Genomic DNA, 18,472 nt, shown 5'->3' with positions numbered 1-18,472 from the left:
AGAGTGGATGAAACGCCGAATATTCAGTGTAGCTTAACCGCCATATATATTTTATAAATTACTATATATATTCATTAAATGTAGCAGTTTGGTAGAGTTACGATTGTTTCAGGTCCCGGTATTGGCATATGAGACTATAATCGCTCATCAAATTATAATTTGCACAACTTTGGATTCATCAGCGCATAGACAAAAACTACTATTTCGAAAGTTTCACAGTCCACGAGAAGAACTTTTCTTGTTAATACAGCGGGTATATTTTTAAGACTTGCTGTATTAACTGGAAAAATCCTATTCGTGGAATGCGAAACTTTTGACCGGAGATTGAAACAATTGTTCGCAAAGTTTTGACCAGTACAAGAAAAACTTTCCAAAAATGAGTAAACACGCGTGTATCTAATTTTATTAACGTTTTATCTTTAAAGAAAATATTTAGTATTGCATTATTAAGCTGTAATAATGACAACTTTACGTTATTCATTCATAGGTAGTCACCGTTACAAGTAGTTAAATTACATAGAAACATATAAGCTATATATTGATATATATATATATATATATATATATATATATATATATATATATATATATATTTGTAGTCATCGACATACAGTCCTGTTTCGTTGTACCACAACTCATCAGTGCCGCTAGAGCATCTCTACCCAGCCATGGATTGAACCTAGAACCGTCGCGTTGACAGTCGGCAGTTCTCCCACTCGACCACAGAAGCGACGCCCGCAAATAACTCGTCGGAATGTCTATTTAAATAGACATCCGCCACCACTTTTACAGTGCTCAAACCGCCTGTTTGTAAACAAACAAACAACGAGCTTTGCATTTTTCAGCCAATTAAGTAGCGGGTGAGATTATTTACGACAGTGCTCTACCCAAAGAGGGGGGCTTAAAATATATTTGTAGTCTAGTCTATATATATATTATCAGATTACTGGACCAGAATTCACCAAGTTTGGTGGAGTATCCAACTTCGTGCTGTTACTTGAAGTAACATCGCATGGATGAGGTACACCATTCCCTGTAAAAAGCCAGTGTGTGTTAGCCATAACGAGGAGATCTTATTTGGGCTGCGAATACTATGTAATTTTTAATACTTAATCAAGGTTTACTTGAAAGGAAAAGTATCTAATCACAGACAAAACCCTGTACTGAGAGACCGTTAAACAATCGAGTATAGTGTCTACTAAAAATTATGACGTTGCACAGAAAAGTTATACAATCATTCTTATGACATTTATATTATTTATGTAATCATGATTGATATAAAAAAAAAACTCCAACTGCATATTTTAGCACTTTTTTTTTATTTATATAAACATATCTTCCTACATATTTGTGGTTCAATCAATCCAAAAGACCAGATATCTTCAATTAATGATAAAACGATAAAATTAAACAAAAAAGTTGCTTATTTAATAAACCGTTAAGCACGTTAAGAGAACGTAAAATAAAAAAAAAATCAGTTTGATCTCAAACTGTTTTTGTTTATTTGTTTGTACTTTTTGTTTGTTTTTCTTTTGCTTTTCTTACTGGGCCCAGCTTCAAGAGAAACTGTTTTTGATGTGAGAGTTGTCTATTATATGAAGGCAAGTCACTCGCTTTATAGCTTCTTTGTCATCGATAGCTTTCTTTAATGTTTGATTCTGGCTCATCAGTTTTTCTTGTGTAAAAAATGATACGCAAATTAAAAAGAAAATAAAATTCGATTTAATTCCTTCAATACTTTGTCAATGGAATTATTTTCAATTAGTCACTATCTTTACAAGCAAAAAGGGTTACTAAAACTTATCTCAGATTTGAATAAAATAATAATTCTTTTGAAAAATCACTTTAATGGAAAACTATTTTTGGTTATTGTTTTTTTAGGGTTTTTGTTTTTTGGGTTTTTTATTTTTTTCTTGTTTGTTTGTTTGTTTTTTTAGGGTTTTTCCGAGCCCAATTTCAAAGAAGTTTTTTTTTCGAGATGCGAGTTATTTATTATATTATGTTTTCAACAAATTTTTATCCAACACGTATTTCATCAAATCCAAACAACAAATCTCATACTTTACCTTTCAGTTGAATCCCTTAATAATTCGAGCAGGTTTTTCAGATAAACTTTTGATTGTACAATGACCGTCTCGTTTAATCCAATTGTGATATTTTCTCCGGTCAGATTGAGGCCGGACTGGAAGATGTCGCGCCATGGAATCTAAGAATTAGAAATTATTATCAATTATTAATCGGTACATTCTAATTGAACTAAGTCTGACAATTATATGATTCTAATGAAATATGATGTGAACAAACATCTTGCTGCACAACTCTCCACTTAGGGTGCACCTGTAGCTATGATCTTTAATTCACAGTCTCAGTGGTAATGTGGCCTATTTGGGATAGATGAAAGTATTTTTTTTAAATACTAGAAAAAATAATTTTAATATTCTTTGTACTATCAGGTTGACAAGAATTTTTTGCGGCTTTTAACTTTTAAATTCAGATAAACATATTTTGTCTTGAAGAAAAATTAATTCATCGAAATGAGTTTCATTCGAATGAACACACTTTTGCCAACGAAAAACAAGTATATTTTTACCAGTAAAGTAAAAAAAATCTTGCATTCTAATAGAAATGAAGATTATATTTTAGTTCTTTTTCATATCGCTTTGGGGTTTTTTAAGCATTTTCCACGCAGAAAGCTTTCGAGATGCTTGAAAGGGTGGTAGTTGGTAGATGAAAGGTCTGGAGAGTATGGCGGCTGAGGCAGAGTTTCGTAGCCCAATTCGTTCAACTTCTGTAGGGTCGCTTTAACAACGTGCGTCGGGCATTGTTGTGGAGAAGAATTTGGCCTTTTCTTTTGACTAATGCTGGGTGTTGTGGAAGTTTATGGTGTATTTCATCCATTTGTTGACAGTACTTTGCTGCTGTAATAGTTTTGCCTGTATTCACAAACTGATAAGGCCGGTCGCAGACCACCAAACAGCTAGTATGAATTTCTTCTGGTGCAACTCTGGCTTCGGGAAGTGTCGTGGAGTTTCGTCGGCGTATAATCACTAAGCTGAGCATGGCTGGTTATCGTAAAGAACCCACTTTTCATCGCAAATTACAACTCAGTCGAGAAACGAGTCGTTCTCGTTGTGTAAAAAATGGAAAGATGATACTTCATAACGGCGTTTGTTTTGGTTGTCGTTCAATTCGTAAGGCATCCATTTATCAATTTTTTTTGTCTTTCCAATCTCTGTCAATTGGGCTACGAAACTCTGCCTCAGCCGCCATACTCTCCAGACCTTTCATCTACCACTGTTGGAAATCGTTGTATACGTTACGACTAATTCAGAAGCAAATTCTCAAACAGTTGTGCGTGGATTGGCTTTGACTGAGGCTCTTTATTGATCGTTGTCAACATCTGATGGCCGACCACTACGCTCATCATCTTCAAAACTCTCGACGCCGCCAGGAAATTTCTTAAACTACCATTGTGCTGTGCGTTCAGTAGTGGTTCCTGCACCAAACGTTTCGTTGATATCGCGAGCTGTTTCAATAGTTATTCGCCCTGGCTTGAATTGAAATGAAAAAATTGTGTGAATTTGTTTCTTTTTCATCTTGTATTTAACGTTCTGAAAAAAAGACATAATTGTTTTAAAACGATTGTAATTTAAACGATTAGATAGAACGAAAAACGCTCTTTAAATGGCATATTAAGTAAAGGTGTTATAACAAAAACGTATTTGAAAATGCATCATTTAAAATCAAATTTAAAAATTCCGCAAGAACTTTCTTGCCAACATAATATATGTAGATGCGGAGATATAGATTTTTAATAAGTGATTTTTGTCATTTTGTACGAATTTTCATTAGATTCTAAAGTTATTTTGCGTTAAAAAATTTTTTTAATTTGTTAGTCAGTAAATTTGTACAATCTGTTCCGAATATGTTGTAACGTTGTCTTTCATTTTGCGTTACATGTCATCACACTCGGTCCACAAGTTGTATACAGGCAGTCGCAAAGAAACACAGTGTTATTTGCATCATTTACCTATCATCGTAAAAAATGCTGTTACATTTTTCATGAATTTTGATTTTTCTGAAAAAAAATAACTGCCGTTCATAATTGATACGTAAGACCGACAGTTTCTATCGCTGCTTCATCAATAAAAGCACTTGTTTCTTTTCGCAACATGCATTCATAAATGTGTTGAATAACACCAGTGGGTTCCCTTTATCCCACTAGAAAGTTACAGCTGAGAATATAATGTATCTCCACAAAGTCACCATTCGCCCATGCATATCTGTGCTGGTGTATTTACCACTGGTCTCTCCCTCTTGGCTGTGTACAAGAAAGAATATCTAATCTAATAGATCCCACACTATCAACCAAACTACAACTTCGGTCCCATTGCCGCAATATTGTATCCCTGTCCTGTTTTACATGTATTTTAACGGAATGTCCTCTGATGAACTCATTGCACTTGTGTCCCTACAAACCCGTTTAGAAACAAAATCACATTCCTTCACTGTAGAGGTTGCTAAATACCGGAAAGACTTTTATTCAAATAAGTTCTTCCTTTGAACTGCTAGATTTCGGAATTCTCTTGATGTGTCCTACTTTCCTGATTATATTGATATGCATGAATATATATGTAATGTAAACCGACATCTAACTCATCTCCTTAGGTAGTATCCTGAAATCATGGTCCCAAATGGTAGCGTCTTACGTTTAAGTGGCAATATACCTTGTTTGGAATGAAGTGTAAAAATGTCATAATACTTTAATCTGTAATAAAGACAAATTTATATTTATTTGTATACAAATAGATATAAGTCTATCCCATCAAAGTATGCGAGTAAAAAACGTGCGTCTTTGTAGTACCGGGAAGAAATCATTGCAAGTGGCGAGAGGAATTGAGAAAGCAATTAGCAAATCAGACAAGATTTTTTTTAGCTCATTGAGACCCCGTATGCTAAAAATCGTTTAAAGATAAATAAATAATGAATTCTATGTAATAAACAAATTTGTTTCATAGTAAAATGATGGCTGTTGATATTTCTTTATAAATAAAAGCGATTTTATTTCATTTTATCCGCACATTTCTATTGGCGCAATGCCAGCTGAGACAAATTCCAACTTTATTATATTTTAAGGTTATATGTTTCTATCCGCGTCTATACAGTAAGAAAAACACATTCATTTTTAGTTGTTCCGGCAAGAAATTTTGCTTTTCATCCCTCTTCCGCAATGTGCCTTTTAGTAATTAAACTTATAGAAAATAATTAAAGTGCCTTTTACTTTTATTAACTTATACAAACTGATTTAAGTCTGTAATTGTGGTTAGAAGCAAGAAAGAGAGAGTAGAGACAGAGGACTGTAGCGATAATATTTCTGGATCATTCCGTTTGGGTATTTTTTAGGTGACCCCCCCCCCCCATTCGTGGACCAGAACTTGAGCTATTTCGGCGATGGCCAACGCAGGCTTAAGCAACATGATTAATGTTGCTTAAGCCTGCGTTGGCCATCGCCGAAATAGCTTGAAGCATAATGGGGGGGGGGGGGGTTCACCTCAAAAATACCCAAACGGAATGATCCAGAAATATTATCGCTACAGTCCTCTGTCTCTACTCTCTCTTTCTTGCTTCTAACCACAATTTGAGCAAGTCAACATTCTCAACGAAATAGATTACTTACTTTCGTTGTAGATTCCAGTTCACCAATTGTAATCGGATTGTACTCATTTTCAAACTCTTCATTGTTCTCGGGAGTAATCTGAAACACAAGATAATAGACTAATGAACGTATAACACATATCATCGCAAATGCATTCCATATTCTAATTAGTATCCTTTTCACAACTCAATTTTAACAACTAACTTTCTCCAATCGAATACTTTGCTTTTCATATTGTTTTGTTTTGTTTTTTGTTTTTTTTTCATATCATGTTTTCCAATTCACGTCCTCTTTTCACTCCAAATACTAAATATTTTACGCAAAATAAAATATGAAAATATGAATATGTGTTAACATGAAACAATTGCCGGATAAAAGTAAAAAAACTGTAATATATATTAAGGACGTAACTTATTGTACTTTAAGCAAAATTAGGCCAGAGTTATCGGCCTTTAAATCAAGTTTTATCGGGCCTAGAGAACGCTTTTATTTGTTACTTTTCTTTGTTTGTTTGTTTTCTTTTCTTTTTTTTTTCGGGTCGAGGGGATAACTGACTTCGCCTTAGCGTAAAAATGCTACCATGTTTAGCGTGTGTCCATTCAGAAACGTACTTAGAAATAAGAACGAATTGAGAATTAATTAAATCGAAAGTTTTGATTTTGTCAATAGAGGATTGCATAGTATAAATCTCAAAATATATTGAGATATCAAAAAAATAAAGAAATGCGACCGAAGAAGGAAATAGACCGAAAATACTCTTTTCGTTATAAACTCATTTTGCACAAAATAAAATGTCTGTACATATAACTATGTGTTATATTAAAATGAAAACAATAATAATAAGAGCGAATAGTGAATCAATGAGATGTTCTTTTGTAAAGAAATATACAAATTAGTTAACCTTCTTGTGTCGATCCCATAAACGTGACACATTCGAAAGCCGCTTTGGAAATGAAGTTGACGTTTTAATTTCACATTAGGGAGAGGAATGGCCCAACTTTATAAATATACAAAATTAAATCGAAAGTTTTGATTTTAACAAGAGAGGATCTTATAGATCAGTAGTATTTATCGTTAAATATAATGAAAATGAAAGATAAAATGAAATAAATTTTTTTACTTACTTGTGAAAGAAGTAATTCAAATCCAAGAACTTTATGAACGATACTCTTTACTCCCATAAGATTTGCAATATCTGTGATTAGGTCACGAAGTGCATTAAAATATGGAAACCGGGATTCGTAGTTTTTCTTCTTTAAGAGGACAGGCTTGTTTATACCAATCTAAAAGTAATTTGAAAATGACATTCATAAAATACACCAAGTACAAATAAGAGGGGCGTTCTAAAGTAATGTCTCCTATTTTTTATTTTACTCAAATGGATTAGGGGCGATCACAAATTGCATTGCTAAGATGTCTGGCCTTATGCATTCATGACCTGAAAGTTCAATCTCTCTGTTGCAGATATTTACGATGTGAGACTCTAAGAAAGCAACCCCTATCATGGACGTGTGTATACGAACATTTCAGTTTGTAACAAATAAATCAGAATTTTATTTAAATGTATTTGAAATTGATTCGCATTGGAGAATAATACATAGAAAGCGCCAAAAGGACAGAATGTCGAAAAATATTCTGAGATAAATTTTTTTCGATTAAATTGTGAGCTTGCAAAAAATAAATGCCGTTCGTGTTACTCACGTGTAAGACGTTTTTTGAAACATTCATGCTGTCCTTCTCCACACTAATCGGGAACAGATAATTGGAATGCAAGGAGATCAAATGGATAGCCAATTTGCCGAGGTCCGGCCCATTTGCGCCGTTTTTACTTTTACGAATAAAACTGGTCAGTTTATTCATTGCCCTCTGCATGAAAATCAAACTCACTCGATTATTTGTGACTGAAAAATAAAAAAAAGGAAGATTTGTGGAAAAGGAAAAAATAAAAAATTTTCATTTCATTTAGTTTTTTGTTTTGTTTTGTTTTTGTTTTTTTAGAGGCTGTTTGATACGGATACAAAATTATACCATTTGTAGATTTTTCTTTGTAGTTCATTAATCTTTCAAAAAGACTTTCATTTTTCCTGAATGTTGATTCCATTGGTCGAAATTTCGACTTGCCGATGTTAAACTATTATTGCTATTCGTAATTATTTGACTTTTCATAATACTGAGCACCTTTGCATTCAATATAAACTAATTTCAAATTAAATTGTAAGATATATAAGTCTCTCTCTCTCTCTCTCTCTCTCTCTATATATATATATATATATATATATATATATATATATATATATATATATATATATATATGATTACTTAATTTCATCACATAAATTAATATACGAAAGTATAAATTTATGCGTAAACTTTAAGTATTTACTTCAACAGTGATCAATACGTAAGTAGAGCTAGGTAGTAAGTTATGAAATATATATGGCAATTAAGCTACACACAAACTAGAAAGCTGATTGACTCAATCATTTCCAACCATTTTTGGCCCACGAGTGTGTCCATGTATGCATGTGTGTATATATACATGTGTGTATGTATGTATGTATGTATGTATGTATGCATGTATGTATGTGTGCGCATGTATGTATGTGTGTGTACAAATAAATATAAAAAGAAACTAATTTTTATGAAAGTATTTCTAAATTGTGTATTCGTTTAATAAAAAGAAATAATTGACTTTTAAATGTTTAAAGATATTTTTATTGAAATGTTTTCATTATATAATAATACGTCAAGACGCTAAATAATGAGACTTGGGAGGAAATTTTCAAGACAAAATTGACAAATAGGACGTAAAATGAACGAGACTAAAAAATAATTATTGATTTGATCATCGCTTTTAAGCTCTCATTGTATTATATCGTATATTGAAATCTCTGGAAGCATTTTCGCACCTCTATTCACACAAGAGCGGTATAAAGTCTTGACGTTCTTCACTGCTTTACTGTCGTATTGTAATGGCGGCTGAATTAACAAATCTGAAACAAAAAACAAAAAACAAATTTATTTTTAATTAAGATGTGCCTAAAACCAAATGCAAATAACAGTTCGTCTGTGAAACACAATACCATGTGGCTGCTTCCCGGCTGTCTATAACAAAATCGTTTCAATTCTAATGTAAGTTCTTGTTATTATATAGTTAAACCATGTTCCACTGCCGTCAATCTAACACTCATTAACAATTATCCTAAAGTAACCTTCGGGCCTTTATAAGTGGCCATAATTCGCTGCATTTTTATAGTGGCATTCTATCCTGATGTAAATATCGAACTGAAAATTAACTCTGAATTTAATTTTACCTTACGTAGATATATGAATTCTAATCTCATAGTTACACACTCGCATGTAAATATCGCGATTATCTTGAGCTTAGTTTATGTAATGGCGCTAATAGTGTCTGCAGATTTTATAACTTTATAGTCTTTAAATTTTTTCAAGTAGTTGAAATAGCACGTGATATATATATATATATATATATATATATATAAAGAGAGAGAGAGAGAGAGAGAACTGTAGAGATTCAACGTTTCTATCCACTGTGCCACGGGCCCCTAAGGGCGACCAAGGTTGGATTTTTTGTATCTTATAAATCCAAGTTTTTTCGTTATCTGATCTTCCATTGTCAGGTCCATACTGAATGGTATATATTATTTAATTATTGGAATTCCTATCCCGAATGCCAGAGGAATAGTTGGCCGAAAACTTGTTAAACAACAACTATAAAAGATGCGGATAATAGTCCGAAATAAATAAATAAAACATAGAATACCTACTGTTAACAATTCATTGCATACTACAAATTGTGTTACATATTAGGAACCCTGCGTCAGTGGCGATTAAGTTAGCTAGTGTTGACTTTGACAAGGGTCACTGAGTACAGGATCACCAAAATTTGCAAAGCGGAATCGTTCCCAGGGTTGACATGCAATGTCAAAGCAAAACTATGTATACAAGACACAGTGAGATTACGAATGATGTGACTGGGAAAAACAAAGATTTTCAAATCAGTCTCCTCGGTGGAAGCTATGCGAAAGGTGACATCGCCAATAATGTAGAAAGTTTTGATAATTGCCAAGTGCAAAATGTTACTTCGATGTTTAAGTTCTGAATAAGTTTCTCTGTCTGTGTTTCCAAAACTCTGATTTCATTTTATGTGGATTAATTTTTCGACTTCTGGCCAAACTCTAATTTACACATAAACTACTTCAATGTCATCTGTTCGTGGGTCACTCATTTCAGATAATAAATTGACTTATAACTAAATAATTAGCTAACATAATATTCGTCGTTCTCTCCTGAATCAATTCTCTTCAAAATAATTTTTTGAAAACTCTCAGCGAACGTCTCCTTGTGTTACTTGCTGCATAAAAGGGAAATGTATTGTATAGTAACCACAGACGAAACGGCAACAATCAAGAGAAGTTGCGGTGTCGGATAAGCATGTATAAACACCTCAAAAGTTTGTATAAAGAATTCCTTTAAGGAAAATGTAATTACTGAAGCCAAGTTGCTATTTTAGTTTGTCGATTTGTGCGTTTCACAACGTTGTTAGTATGCAATAGATTCGATTGGGGACATCTTTTCTTTTACATGATCCACAACGGTAACCATGCCGAATCACGAATCATCTCTGTGTGTGTGTGTGTGTGTGTGTGTGTGTGTGTGTGTGTGTGTGTGTGTGTGCGTGTGTGCGTGTGCGTGTGCGTGTGTGTGTGTGTGTGTGTGTGTGTGTGTGTGTGTGTGTGTGTGTGTGTGTGTGTGTGTGCCGGTGTGGTAGTTTTCCTGTTCATCCGATCGTCATAATTCCCTTCCCTGATCACTAAAATACGTTTTGACACTGAATGTGTTTAATCGGTTTCTGCAGGTGATCACCAACATAATCTGATTAAATCACGACATGTCATTCACAGGGACAGAACAAAAGTATCAGATATGTGACATTCTTATAATTATTTATATAATTCATGTATGCATATATATACACATATGTCTATGTGTGTGTATATATACCTGTGTGTGTAATATGATTATATCATCATAAATAATGAGTTTAACATATATTCCTGTAAACCTGAACGTAGATTCCATGAATAAAGTTTCGTTCTTAGAATTGCACACCTGTGGAACTCTCTTCCGTTTCCCTGCTTTCCAGCTGACTACAATATGGTCGTCTTCAAGTCCAACATAAACAAATTCTTGATGAACCGTCCCCTTAAGTAATCCAATTTACCAAATTTCCACTACTAACGATTACTACGATATTGTCCCATTGACTACTGTACACTCATTAACCTTTATCCTCGAGTGGCCTCCGGGCATTGATAAGTGGTGACTCCTTTGTAAAAAAAAAATTAAGTCAAGTTGGGAAAGATGTATATATTTGTAGAATGTTATATTTTTATCAGAAATGTATACTTGTATTTCTTAGTCTAAAAATTATAAAGCGAAATCTGAGTTGGCCTCATTCATGAAAGTTGTGACAATTTCGACGCTACAGGTTTGTTATATCATCAGCATCAGTATCATCATATTCGTTTTACTTTCTGGCACGTATTGGGCGGCTTTTAGAAATTGACTTCCAAACTAATCTATCTCTGGCCAGGTCCTTATTTATCCTTCTCTCTCAAGTCCATCTTTATCAGTTCCGCCCACGTTTTCCTTGACATTCCCTATGAACTGAACTTGCTATCTCTAGTATTTTATGTCTGTTAACCCAAGAACTCTCTCTCTCTCTCTCTCTCTCTCTCTCTCTCTCTCTCTCTCTCTCTCTCTCTCTCTCCCATTCTTTCAACGTGACTATACCATCAAAGTTTCCTGTTCTGCACTCATCTCCCTATATTGTCTAGATTTAATTTTATTTTCTGGAAATCAATTCTAAATTTGTCTTATAGACCCACATTGCATATCATTCGTATAACTGTCACCTTATACATCTTCATGCAACGAATATCCTCAGCCCCTACTCGCCAGTTTTCAATTCCATGCATCATCACACTGATTAGATGTTCCTGATAAATTCTTCCCTTTATCGATACTAGCTATGTTCTTCTGGTAAGTAATAGTAAGTTTCCTGGGCTTACAACATTGACTTTTGTAATCATACTTGAACCTGGCCCTCCTGTGCTCCAATGGCATTAATAAGATAACAAAACTTATTGTTTTATATGTTAAAAGAATATTGAATATAACTGTTCACTGAAAAATCAAACTTAGTAAAATTTGTAGATGCAAGGTAGATTCTGTAATTAAACAAAAGTTTAACACCTTTTTATTTGATATTGAGTTAGGCAGATGTAATTTCTTTTGTTTCAAATTCTTTATTATTTTGTCATGTTTTGCGATTAAAAATGCAAGTAATTTGAAAGCATTAATATATTCAATCTTAAATAACAACCCAGCAGACATAGTTCTTAAAATGTATGGAACAAATAAACTAAGCCACCATGATAAAATCAAGCAATATAATATACAATGCAACAATCAATATAAATATCGATCATTGATCTAAAAGTGAGTTAAACAACATTTTTTCTAAGTTGATTTTTTATAAATAAGTCCTAAAATTTTCTGTATTCTCAGATTGAATTAGTTTTTAAAAATCCATTTCAATTTTAGTATAATTTTACTGTCTTTGTCAACATCTACAGAAAGAATGACTCTCCTTTTTCAGATAGTTTACATAGTGTGTTTCTACACACCATAAAAACTTATGTGAATTAGATAGCAACAATGATAGTATTATTTGCATCTACATTATAGATAATATAAAATAAAGCAACACTATTTTAATCATGCAAGGGAGATTTTTTAACGGGAATGTCACATTTTATGAACTTTTGAATGAAATAAAAGTGGAACAAAGCTTGGTAGTGGTTGTGACCCAACGGATTATGGATATTTTATTCTAATACAAAATAGCTTTTTTTCTTTAAGTTTAACGGGATAAAAATTCTCACAAATTTAATTCTTTGAAATTTAGTCAATTTGTGCGGTTGAGGCAACCATTTCATACAAGTTTCACTGTTCTTGAAGACCCGTGGTCATTTATTTGATACTTACCTGCGTGTCAATATGATATGACGTATAATTCACAGCAAATTTCACACGTGGTTTGATAGAAATCAGTACTAATCGTATGTGTAAGGTAATGAAGTGACAAAAACAGCTACTAAACGTCTGAATCATGCTTTACACGTGCGAAGTATGTATAGGTAACGTAAACCTAGAAAGGATGCTCCAAGCAGGAGAAATTAGATGACTCGGAAGACTCCTTAGCATCTCATACAAGGATAATGTCATCAAGAATGAAGTCCGCGGGAAGGTCACTAAACAAGTGCGTTACTATGAAGACAAACTAACCACGGGAAAAAAGGAAACTCAGATGGTATGGGCATGTAACACGCTCAGAATAATTTACAAATACCATTTTACCAGGAACTGTCTAGAGGAAAATAAGACAGAGCAGACAGAAGAAGAAATAGATAGACAAAATCCGTGATTGCATAGGGAAAAGCTTCGATGTTACCCAGGCACTAGCCAAAAATCGCACCAAGCCGAACCAGCTGATTTATCGTTCATCCGTCATGCAGCGCCCCCACGACCCTGGCGTTAAATGACCAGTAACAGTAACAGCAGTAACAGTAACGCAATAGACCTCCTGGTGGAATTTGAACTAGGTTCGTTAATTCTATGATCCAAATCTGTAATCATTAATATATCTTTACACTCTGCCAATCATCATGAATCGACTACTTACCCTTAATGTCTTCTCTGATATCTGGGTTGAGTACTGTTCCGCGGAGATTCGTGAAGTCTCTTGATGTGTGGTCTACACGCTGTCTGTTTCCACATACATGTTGATAAAAGTTTTCACACGGACCAATATTTGAATCAATCGATTGATTCAATTTTCTCGCTAAAGAAAGATAAATAATCGCAAATTAATGTCACACGCATTTGTTCAACACATGATAGTCCAAGAATTATACGGAATTTTAGTTTAAATGTTTGTGATCAAAAACGGCAGAAAGAAGTCAAAATTGTGTGCCGAATGCAAATGTTGATTTCTTTTCTGAAAAGAAAAATCATGCAATTCTCTTTAACGTTAGTCCAAATAGAATGTAAGCCTAGCGAAATTCCACCCATGGAATTTCGTTAATAAAATTCGTAAGTTTTCTTTGAAATAAAACCATATTAAACACAAATATATGTCAGTGTACAGTGCGACCAGCGATAATCGTATTCTAATAACAATTATATTTATCCGGTTTATTATTTATATGCGACAAATTAAGGCACGACAGATTTACGACAACGTACTACAACTACTCCTACTGATTCTCTATTCTTGTGAGATTTAGGCACGACAAATTAAGACAGGATAAATTGATTCTGTACTTTTTAGACGAAGGGGCCAGAGTGTGGGGGATATTAAAATAAATACGAGTCAAATATAAAACGAAAAATATTTTTATATTTTTTTAAAATCGTAAATGTTTTTAAATACTGAATAGTATGAATACTTATGATGACACGTTATATTGTTTATATTGTTTATATTGTTTATATTGTTTATATTGTTTATATATCTTACAGTTAATTTTAATTTTATACCATATTATTTTTATATTATATTTATATTATATGATATTATATATGAAAAAATATTATACAGACTACTGTTCTCATTTAGAGTGTTATTTTATCCAATCTTCTACAGTTGTATCTATGTGAAGACGCCACGAGTTTGAATATCTAATAGACACCAACCTTTGAGCGGCTGCAATCATATGTATCTATGCGAAGGCGCCCTGAAGAAAGTTTCCGCTTCAAAGTAAATTCTATTGACAGATGGTCTTTACCCTGTCCGCCACAAAAAATATGTAAATTCCTGCATTGGAAGATCTGTGGAGAGATGCAACTTGACAGACCGTCAAACATCTGGAAACATGAATCACCACCGATAACATCAAACGGAAATGGTGACAGTATTCTTTGATAAATACATACAAGCAGGCAGATAGATAAACGACAAATCCATTAAGCCAGACATTATAATATGGAAAAACTCGAAAGAACTGCGCTCATTATTGATGTTACCGTTTTAAATGGCGTTGGCCTTAATAGGGCTGGACAGAAAAAATAACAAAATATCAGAACCTAAAAATAATTTAAAAACGACATGGTCTCTGAAAGAAATGCACATTATATTATTTGTGACAGGAGTAACTCGTATAATAAAATAATATAATGAACACATAGAGTGAGAGAGAGAGAGAAAGAGAGAGAGAGAAAGAGAGAATGAAAAGTACCTATATCACAAATTATTTAATTCCGCCAATTCTCAGTCTGCCAGTCTGAAAAGAGTTTTTTTTTTTATGTTTTACATTTTTGCGGACTAAAACAGCATGATACTCTGTCTAAATTAAAACGGCTAGCTCTTGTTGTTCTAGACATAAGAATCCCGGATAAAGTCAAACTTAGACAAGTTTATTTGCCTTAAATATGTTTGGATTGTAAGAAAGTTTTTTTTATATATATATTAACGATTCAATGTATAGATTTGTGTGGTGCCCTGTACAACATTAATTTTCAAGGCAGTGAAAATATTTTTCTTACTTGAAATGGTATGGCAAGACATCTAACATTTTATAATTTTAATCGTTTAAGCTATTTTTATAACTGAAATGTGTTATTCGCGTTAATAATTAATAAATAAGTGAATTATAAAAGATTACAAACCTTTGATTTTTGTTTCGTAATTCTTTAGATGAGGATTGATAATTTGGATTATTTGGATTATTCGGACTACTGTTCTCATCTTTAGTGTTATTCTCACAACATTACGGTCTATATAACATGTGGTGTCATGGATAAAGGTGGTAAGTCATAATCAGATGTAAGTGAATGTCTTCTAGAAGCTGAAGGTTCAATCCTCATAACAGGCAATACTAAGACTAACATAAAAATTATTTACTTCTACACAATCAGAGACGACGAAACGAGAAAAGATTCCCAAATTCAACATAAATATTCTCGCGTATGACAAGATGCATCTGAAGAAGGTCAGAGGTTACATCGGCTGAAACGTTTCGAAAATAACATCTGAGATATTAGTTCGAATAATCTGAATAATAAAATCTTATTTCTTAGTTACATTTGTTCAGTATTTTTTACGTTGTTAACAATATTACCATTGTTTGTTTGTGTGTGTTTTTACGTTGTTAATAATATTATCATGACGCTTAATATTTAAATACGTGTTGACTTCTATCCTGGTTGAATAGGTTTCATCCTATCTTTTAATAATATCAAAGAATTTGTTTTCGAATAAACAAAATCTCATTCGGATTCCACTAACTGAAAAAGGTCGGACGTTACATCGGCTGAAACGTTTCGAAAATAACTTACCAACAATGTAGCATTCATCTTCAAGGCAAATATTCGACTGTGCCGAAGTAACATCTTCACTTGTTTCTGTTGTCTTCGGAATTGGTAAAGTTTCCGAATGATGATGATGATGATGCCTACTACCAATCGTTTCACTGGCGATGCTGCTTCCTATACTCATGCTAGCGTTCAAATGAAACACTTTAGGAGCATCCGATGTTGTCACCGGTGTCGACGTCGTAATATCAAGGCCTGTTGTGCTCACCGTGAAGTTTTCATCGACTTGGTTGTGCGCACCGTCGTTGGTCAATGTTGTGTGCGTTTGATTCTGAACATAATCCGTACTGTTCCTCTTCTCTATGTTTTCTTCGGCAGAATGCGTTGATGTCTCAACATTGGACGACGAGGAGTTTTCCCGTGTGTTTTGTTGTTCTGCTGGTCTCTTTCCGACCGTTGTTTCAGGCGTAAAAAAAGCGGTTTTATTTCTTTGGATAGATCCCAATAAAGACTCCGAGTTTGCTGCAGTTGTTGAACCCTCAAATAAGTCGGTTGGATTGGTTGTAAAATGTGTGGCAATAGAAGACGAACGATTAATATCTCCAGAATCGACACCGGAAGTATTATTCTGCTGAAAGATGTCTGACCTGTGATGAAATGTCGACTCACTTGTAACCGTTTCCGTTGGATACTGTGTTGTAGTTGTCGTTTGACTGTTGGTGTCAACTAGTTCCTCCGTTGTTTCTGCAGTTGACGCAGGGATAGTTGTTATCATGTTCGTGATCGTTGTTGTTGTTGGTTCGGTGTTGGCGGTTGTCGTTATAATCGGTACGGCAGTAGTGGTAGTTGTCGGCATAGGAGTGGTTGTCGTTGTGGTCGGTGCAGGTGTTGTGGTTGTCGTTGTGGTCGGTTCGGATGTTGTGGTCGTCGTTGTGGTCGGTTCGGGTGTTGTGGTCGCCGTTGTGGTCGGTTCCGGAGTGGTTGTCGTTGTAGTACTCGTCGTGGTGGTGGACGGTGATGTCGGGGTGGTCCTCAATTGATGCCGTTGATTAAACCATTCTGTTTCAGAATCGAGATCTTCCCATCTCAAGGGAATATGTGTCGATGGCTTCCTTCTGGGTTCTTCAAATACATGTGGCCGCCATCTTTTGTTATAATGCATATCCCTCATCATCTCGTGATGTCCAAGCATATAATCGGGATCGAATTCATTTTGAGGCGATTCTGAAATATAAAACAAATTATATAAAACATTTTAATTTCACCAATGAGAAATTTACAATTTGGAATGTTTATTTGATTAAAAATTGAACAGAATTTGATTTGTACATATATTCTGTGATTGTGAAAGTATATTTCTTTACATAACCACTTATAAGTGCCCATAGACAACTCGAGGATAAGGGTTAAGAGTGTACAGTAGTCACCTGGACAATATAGTAATCGTTATTAATGGAAATTCAGTAAATTTGTTACCTTAAGTGGAGCGGCTCATCAAGTACTTGTTTACGTTGGACTTGAAGGCAACCATATTGTAGTCAGCTGGAAAGCAGGAAAACGGAAGACAGTTCCACAGGCGTGAACTTCTAAGAAAGGAGCCTTGTTCATGGAATCTATCTTTAGGTTTAGGCACAGATAAAGATGGGAGATTATTGATAGTGTTTTCGGCTAGACGAGTGTTTCTTGTGAAAGTTTGGCGAGGGAGGAACCATGGATTGAAGCTCAGTCGAACACTTGCCATGAAAATAACGATAAAGCAGAGACAAACTCGCAACATCTCTTCTGTGAGTTAGAGGTTGCAGCGAAGAGAAAAGGACATCTCCCACGACGACACGAAGTCTATTTTGAACCCTATCAAGGCAGGACAAGTCCTTTCTAGCAGCTCCTGCCCTGTCATGTTTTGCAAAAGGACCTTTTTTATTTGGGGACATATTTTACTTGTCACCGTACTTTTGACTTCTCGTTTGCTGTGACGCTATCTTAAACTTTCCCTTTTTTTATTCTTTCTCCTTTCTTTCACGCTAAATCTCTATTTGAGGAACCTTAGGTATTGTTTTGGTTAATTCTATAGAAAAATAACTCTGTTTATGAATTCTCGTCAACGAGACTTCAGCCGCTGGTTGGCGGGCCCTTTCGAATCCACGCTCTTTTCAGTTCGCCTGCCAGCACACAAGGACGTGTTGATTTCTCGCTCCTCATGCCGCTAACATAACTGGGTTTCAATTTAAGTTTTTCTTTGTATTGTTTAATCTGAATTTACTCTTCTTCTACTCATAGAATAATGTGCTTTCATGTAATAAGCAATTTATTTAGACTGACGTCATTCTTATTAGGGCAATATTTGAAGTATGCTAGCAACAAATTATTTATTTCGTGAACTACCAGTTGAAAGGGATTTGGAAGCCTTTAAACTGT

At 34.2% G+C, this 18,472-nt stretch overlaps 2 protein-coding genes across 3 annotated transcripts in view; one reads left to right on the top strand and one right to left on the bottom strand.

The window, feature by feature from the left end:
- Positions 1-18,472, top strand: part of LOC145272817 (uncharacterized) — a 731,987-nt gene that overhangs the window by 24,548 nt on the left and 688,967 nt on the right. The window lies entirely within an intron of this gene.
- Positions 1-18,472, bottom strand: part of LOC145266611 (membrane metallo-endopeptidase-like 1) — a 143,988-nt gene that overhangs the window by 51,822 nt on the left and 73,694 nt on the right. For both annotated transcript variants that reach the window (XM_080122512.1, XM_080122520.1), the window contains exons 3-9: positions 16,082-17,281; positions 13,428-13,586; positions 8,566-8,649; positions 7,358-7,557; positions 6,781-6,939; positions 5,678-5,755; positions 2,067-2,206 (exon numbers count right to left, since the gene is read on the bottom strand). In XM_080122512.1, coding sequence (XP_079978638.1) covers positions 2,067-2,206; positions 5,678-5,755; positions 6,781-6,939; positions 7,358-7,557; positions 8,566-8,649; positions 13,428-13,586; positions 16,082-17,281 — 2,020 coding nt within the window. The remainder of the gene's footprint in view (positions 1-2,066; positions 2,207-5,677; positions 5,756-6,780; positions 6,940-7,357; positions 7,558-8,565; positions 8,650-13,427; positions 13,587-16,081; positions 17,282-18,472) is intronic.

The sequence above is a fragment of the Euprymna scolopes genome, chromosome 4 (assembly GCF_053919585.1).
Source record: "Euprymna scolopes isolate OS-2025 chromosome 4, ASM5391958v1, whole genome shotgun sequence".
Classification (NCBI taxonomy): Eukaryota; Metazoa; Mollusca; class Cephalopoda; order Sepiida; family Sepiolidae; genus Euprymna; species Euprymna scolopes.
The sequence above is the reverse complement of the archived record's forward strand: the minus strand, read 5'-3'. Positions and strand labels throughout refer to the sequence as shown.